We start from the raw sequence: 6,120 nt of genomic DNA, 5'->3' as shown, positions 1-6,120 counted from the left end.
TCGTTTGTTTAAAAAAAAAAAAAAGGTCCTTAGTTTAACGTTTCAGAGGAGTCCGGGACCTCAGGGAGACCAGTTTGCTCTTTAGACTTTAAAGGTAAGTCCTCTCTTCAGGGCATGGTTTTCGGGATAGGGTGTTTTGCGCATGCGCAAAGATTGCCATTCTGTGGATGGCTGCCTATGTGCCTGCGCAAAGTGAGTTTTTTTTAAAAAAAACGTGGACGCCCACTGTGTGTGAACGGGCATACAGCGATGGGCTCCGCAGACAGGAGGTAAGTGTGATTGGGTTTCAGCCGGCATAAACTGCAACGGTTAAAACTGGTACAGTTTATGCCGGCTGAAACGCCCTGTCTGAACGTACCCTATAAGTGCCACCCCTACCCGGGCAATGGAAGAGACCAGTCTCCTTGCCATATAATCTTCCTCGGGCCTCTTTCAAAATAGCAGGGCAAGACCAGCGCAGCCCAGTTCTCAAAGTCTCACAAGAGCCCTCTTAATCACGGGAGTTCAGTCACAATGCTTGGCTGCCTGTTGCCAGGGAAACCAATATGGCGGCCAAACTCCCTGAAGAGGAAGCAAACTTACGAGAGTTCAGGGAGCACTATCGGGTACGGGTTCAAGATTGCTCTCCAGAGATTATTTCCTCAGGGAGGCGGGAGCAGCGCAGGTAACTTCCATCAAAGGTACTACTACCTTTGATGGAAGTGACACACATCCTGACACACTGGATATTCGTTACCAGGATAATTTGGAGAATTTGTGCCGTTACTGTCCATGGCCCATTATACAAACTTTTAGCAACTGCAAAGCATATCAGAAAGCAACACCTGGTTCTAAGAAAAACTGTTTATACATTTCTGGATGTGTGTTATTGTATCAGGAATATTGGATGTGTGTTATTTTATCAGGAATATTGACCACTGAGGAAAGCCCAAAGGGGCCGAAACACGTATGGTCTATTGGTCAAAAGTTTTACCCGTCAATTGGACACGTATAACTAGGAGCTCTGAATGTTATAAGCTTTAAGAGTCTGATATTTGGACTATTTCTTTTAACCTTATGTATGTTCTATTTATGTCTACACCATAATAGGAAGGCCGAGCACCGAAGAATAGATCCTTTTGAACTATGGTGCTGGAGAAGACTCTTGAGAGTCCCTTGGACTGCAAGAAGATCAAATCAGTCAATCCTAAAAGAAATCAACCCTGACTGTTCCCTGGAAGGCCAGATAATGAAACTGAAGCTCAAATACTTTGGCCACCAAATGAGAAGGGAGCACTCACTGGAAAAGACCCTGATGCTGGGAAAGATTGAAGGTCAAAGAAGACAGGAACGGCAAAGGATGAGATGGTTAGACAGTGTCATGAGAAGAGAGCACTCACTGGAGAAGACCCTGATGCTGGGAAAGATTGAAGGTCAAAGAGGACGGGGACGGCAAAGATGGTTAGACAGTGTTTTCGAGGCAACGAACATGAAATTGAGCAAACTTCAGAGGACGGCGGAAGACAGGAAGGCCTGGCGTGATCTGGTCCATCGGGTCGCGATGAGTCGGACTCGACTGTGAGACTGAACAACAACATAATAAATATTTGTATTTTTATAACAATTTATTTGTTAGCTTGGCCCTCTTAGATCACAACCCTAGGCCAGGGCCTGCAGAGGGAAGAATTCACCTAGACTCTATAGTATACCACTCTAGAGCTGCCAGTTTCTCCAGGGGAACCGATTTCTGTAGTCTGAAGAACTCCAGGCTCCACCTGGAGATTGGGAATTCTAGAGCAGGGGTGCAGCAGAAGGCAGAAGCGAAGGCTCCGGAAAGGAAAGGATCACCATCGGGGTGAGAGGAGAACACCATGGACCTCAAAAATGGTCAAGAAAAAGACATTCCAAGCCACAGGGAAGACGGAGCTCGCCAGATTTCCTTTCTGTCTTATTCCTCAGAGGCCACAGACACACCATGCGGGACGCTAAACGACAACAATCCCTCGCGACTGGATTCTCATGGCTTGCAGAAGACGATCCAGTTCTGGAAGGCCGCGATAAGCACATCGATAGCCCTACCTCCAACCCTGTGGGGAAATCTGTCACAGTGTTTGCGAGGAAAGCCCTGTGATGCCCGTGCTCAGAGGCAGAAGACGACAGAATGAAGAGGCGACAGAGTGAAGAGGCAAAGCAAGGCAAGCAGGCTTCTTGATAAAGCAAAAACATCCATGCTGGCTACTGGCCAACCCATTTCCAATCTCTACCTGGAAAGCCTTCCGTCAGCGAGGCCCAAACCACCCTCCGGATTTTGCCTCCGGAAACGGAGCTTGTACCCAACACTGTCAAGCTTAATAGCCACGCAACTGACACCATATCCCAAGCCCTGCCCAGGCTCTTCCAGTGCGCAGCCAGTGGAGATGCGCATGAGTTGTCATTCTGAACTTCTTTTCACATCATGCTGTCTTGTTGTTTACCAGCAAACACTGCTCAGTTTTTAATGAACTTCCTTTCTTCCCGTTGTGAGGTTTGAGCAAACTTAACCGGAGGACTCAAGTGTTTTAAAACGCACTGAACTTGCTATTAATTCATTAATTCCTGGTTGATTTCAGCAGACTTTATTTCTAGATGTATGCCTGGGCACACTTAGCATGGTCAACTCTCACAGACTTCAGCCTTTCACTGTTACCAGTAGAAAAGATCAAGAGTCCAGTAGCACATTAAAGACTAGCACAATTTGTGGCAGGGTACGAGCTTTCACGAGTCACTGCTCACTTTTTCAGATACCAGAGCCAGTTTGGTGTAGTGGTTAAGTGCACGGACTCTAATCTGGGAGAACCGCGTTTGATTCCCCACTCCTCCACTTGCACCTGCTGGATGACCTTGGGCAAGCCGTAGTTCTGATAAGAGCTGTTCTTGAAAAAGAGCAGTTTCTGTCAAGAGCTCTCTCAGCCCCACCTACCTCACAGGGTGTCTGTTGTGGGGAGGGGAAGGGAAAGGAGTCTGTAAACCGCTCTGAGACTCTCTTGGGTAGGGAAGGGTGGGGTATAAATCCAATCTCCTCTTCTTCTTCTTCTACCTCATAGGGTGTCTGTTGTGGGGAGGGGAAGGGAAAGGAGTTTGTAAGCCACTCTGAGACACCTTTGGGTAGTGAAGGGCGGGGTATAAATCCAATCTCTTCTTCTGAAGAAGAAGTAGTAGTGAACACTGACTCATAAGAGCTCCTCCCCTGCCACAAATTTTCTTAGCCTTTAAGGTGCTCCAGGACCCTTGCTCTTTTCTAGTGATGAAGACAGACTAACAGGGCTACCCATCCTGATCTATCACTGTTATCAGTTTATGATACGGGCCATCACAACATGCTGAGGCGATGGGTTGTACAGGTTAATCACGCACGGTATGAAATACGATGTGTCGGATTGAAAAACTAATTAAGGGACATGCCCAATAACTGTAGAGATGACGTCTCTAGAGAGAGACATATTGGATGTAAGACTCTCGTGTTCAAGATTTGTTACAAGCATAATACGTATTGTTATTAGAAAAGTTATTAAAAAGAAGAAAGAAATATGACGTGTCGGATCCTTCCAGGATCTCCACTGATGCAAGAGAGACCAGGATCAATGTTGTCAAGACTACCGTTCTCACCACAACAGCTCCTGACCCACAAAGGTACCACAACTCCCGGCATAGCCTTTTTAGGTACCAGATCCTCTCCTCCATCTTGCATGAGTCGAAAAACACGGTAGCCTCCCAACTGACATCCTATTGGTTCAGTCGGCCGCCTATCATTTCTCAGGGACTGTTTTCAAGAAGTTTTGTGTTTGCGGAAGGGCAAGCCATCTTCTGTAGCCTAAATCGGGAATCCCACTTCCTGTCCTTCCCCCAAGTGGCCTTACCCATCGATTCCCACCTCTTCTCTTTCCACCCAGCCACAGACCAATGGCATTATGTGAAAACAGAGCTCAACTGCAGACGCCAGGAACCCCCTGAGAAACACCTGGCCAATTTTTTAGAAAGCCACCGAATTGACAAATATCCCTCCTGCACTCATTACCATACAGAGAGGAAGGGATTTTTAAAAAGACCGGAAAATAACACTGGAAAATAACACTGTGTACGAAGGCTCGGAGCCGGAAGGGAGGATACCTGCCAAAGCCGCATCTCCAGCCATACGTGACGGAGAGATGGCTAAAAAGGGAGGGCTGGGAAGCCGGAAGGGAGATTTTTGGCAGAAGGTGTACATGTTTGCAGCGGGAGATCTCCCGATTAGACAGGGACAGGTGGGCCGAACGGAGAGAAAGGGGGGGGGAAGCAAAGGAAGCCGAGAAAGGGGCCGGAAAGGAAATTGGTGCCCATGCAGGAGAAGGTGTAAGGGAAAGGAAGAGAAGGAGACAATGAAGGAAGCCTCACACAGGGATGAATGCGGAGAGGCAGAGGTGCAGGGAAGACCGGATCAGCAGACAGAGGGGATGTATACAAGGATGATGCATTCTAACAGGAGACATCTGGCTTCAACAGAGCTACAATGTGCTGCAGTGGGTTCCCAAGGCTGAAAGCAATGGTCTTATGGGGGGGGGGATTTGGGGCAGGGGGGAAATCAGCCCCCCCCCCGGGATTTGGGTGTAGCTGGAGGTGAGGGGGCAACGAGGGGCAGGTGCCCCCTCCGCACACAGCAGGGGGGCAGCTGCCCCCCTTCCGAGCAGCACCACCCCGGGCCCCCCCCCGCCCTCTTACTCACACGTAAGCGTGGTAGATGAACGCCCAGCCGCGGGGCCTCTCGAGCACGTTGTAGAGGAAATTCTGGAGCTTGCGGTAGAAGGCGTTCCTCTTGGGCGGCTTGCCGGAGACGGCCGAGCGGGGCTTGCTGAGGATGGAGCCGCGCTTGCTGCCCCCCTCCGGGCCGGCGATCAGCAGCGCCCCGTCGCGGGTGGAGTCCGGCGCGCCGGGGTCCAGCCCCACGAAGCCCACCTTCAGCTTCTTCTCGCCCGCCCCGCCCGGGTAGACGCCGCCGTTGCGCGACTTCTGCACCATCCTGCCGCCGCTTCCCCGGGCGCGGGTTCCGATCCGGCGCGTCAGAGGGGCGGCGGAGGAGGGCCGGGGGGCTGCCCGGGCCCGGAGGGGGGCTTCGGCATGGCGGGGACGCTGCGAAGAGGACGAGGCGCCGCCTCCGCCGTTGCTCCCGCTGCTGCTGCTGCCTCGGTGCAAGGCAAAGGCGCCCGGGCGACTCCGGGGAGCCCCCGCCGGCTCCTGGCGCAGCTCCGCCCCGGCCTGGCGCAGCCGCCTCCCCTTAACCCTTCCCTCGCCTGTCCGGAGGAGGAGGAGGAGGAGCCATCGGAGCCCCGCCCCCCGGGGGTTGTGGCTAGTGTTCCCTCTAAGCTGAGTTAGTGTGAGCTAGCTCACAGTTTTTTAGCCTCCGGCTCACACATTTTTTCTCCGCTCGGGAAGGAGGGCTCCGGAGCGAACTAATGTATGCAGTAGCCAAATCGCTCGCTCACAACTCTAATGCCAGTGGCCTGCAAAGTAGAATTTTTGCTCACAAGACTCCACAGCTTAGAGGGAACATTGGTTGTGGCACGCAGCTTTCTCTCCCCCACCCCTCCCCAAGCTTGTTTTGCAGCACCTGCGACCAGTGTTCCCTCTAAGCTGAGTTAGTGTGAGCTAGCTCACAGTTTTTTAGCCTCCGGCTCACACATTTTTGCCTTCGCTCAGGAAGGAGGGCTCCAGAGCGAACTAATTTATGCAGCAACCAAATCGCTCGCTCACAACTCGAATGCCAGTAGCCTGCAAAGTAGAATTTTTGCTAACAAGACTCCACAGCTTAGAGGGAACATTGGTTGTGGCACGCAGCTTTCTCTCCCCCCCCCCTCCCCATCCCCACGCTTGTTTTGCAGCACCTGCGACAAACCGCAGCCCTCTGAGTTAGTGTGAGCTAGCTCACAGTTTTTTAGCCTCCGGCTCACACATTTTTGCCTTCACTCAGGAAGGAGGGCTCCAGAGCGAACTAATTTATGCAGCAACCAAATCGCTCGCTCACAACTCGAATGCCAGTAGCCTGCAAAGTAGAATTTTTGCTAACAAGACTCCACAGCTTAGAGGGAACATTGGTTGTGGCACGCAGCTTTCTCTCCCCCCCCCCCAGCC

The 6,120-nt window shown here is 51.5% G+C and overlaps 1 protein-coding gene across 1 annotated transcript in view; it reads right to left on the bottom strand.

Annotated features, from left to right (window-relative positions):
- The window catches only part of LOC107125823 (potassium voltage-gated channel subfamily KQT member 2-like), a gene marked incomplete at its 3' end in the record, with an annotated part of 83,410 nt that extends 78,400 nt beyond the window's left edge, over positions 1 to 5,010 (bottom strand). Inside the window, exon 1 of the mRNA XM_015429285.1 lies at positions 4,718 to 5,010. Within this exon, the coding sequence (XP_015284771.1) occupies positions 4,718 to 5,010 (293 nt within the window). The remainder of the gene's footprint in view (positions 1 to 4,717) is intronic.
- Positions 5,011 to 6,120: the final 1,110 nt, after the last annotated feature.

Source organism: Gekko japonicus, unplaced genomic scaffold (genome assembly GCF_001447785.1).
Source record: "Gekko japonicus isolate JY-2015 unplaced genomic scaffold, Gekko_japonicus_V1.1 scaffold4244, whole genome shotgun sequence".
Lineage (NCBI taxonomy): Eukaryota > Metazoa > Chordata > Lepidosauria > Squamata > Gekkonidae > Gekko > Gekko japonicus.
The sequence above is the reverse complement of the archived record's forward strand: the minus strand, read 5'-3'. Positions and strand labels throughout refer to the sequence as shown.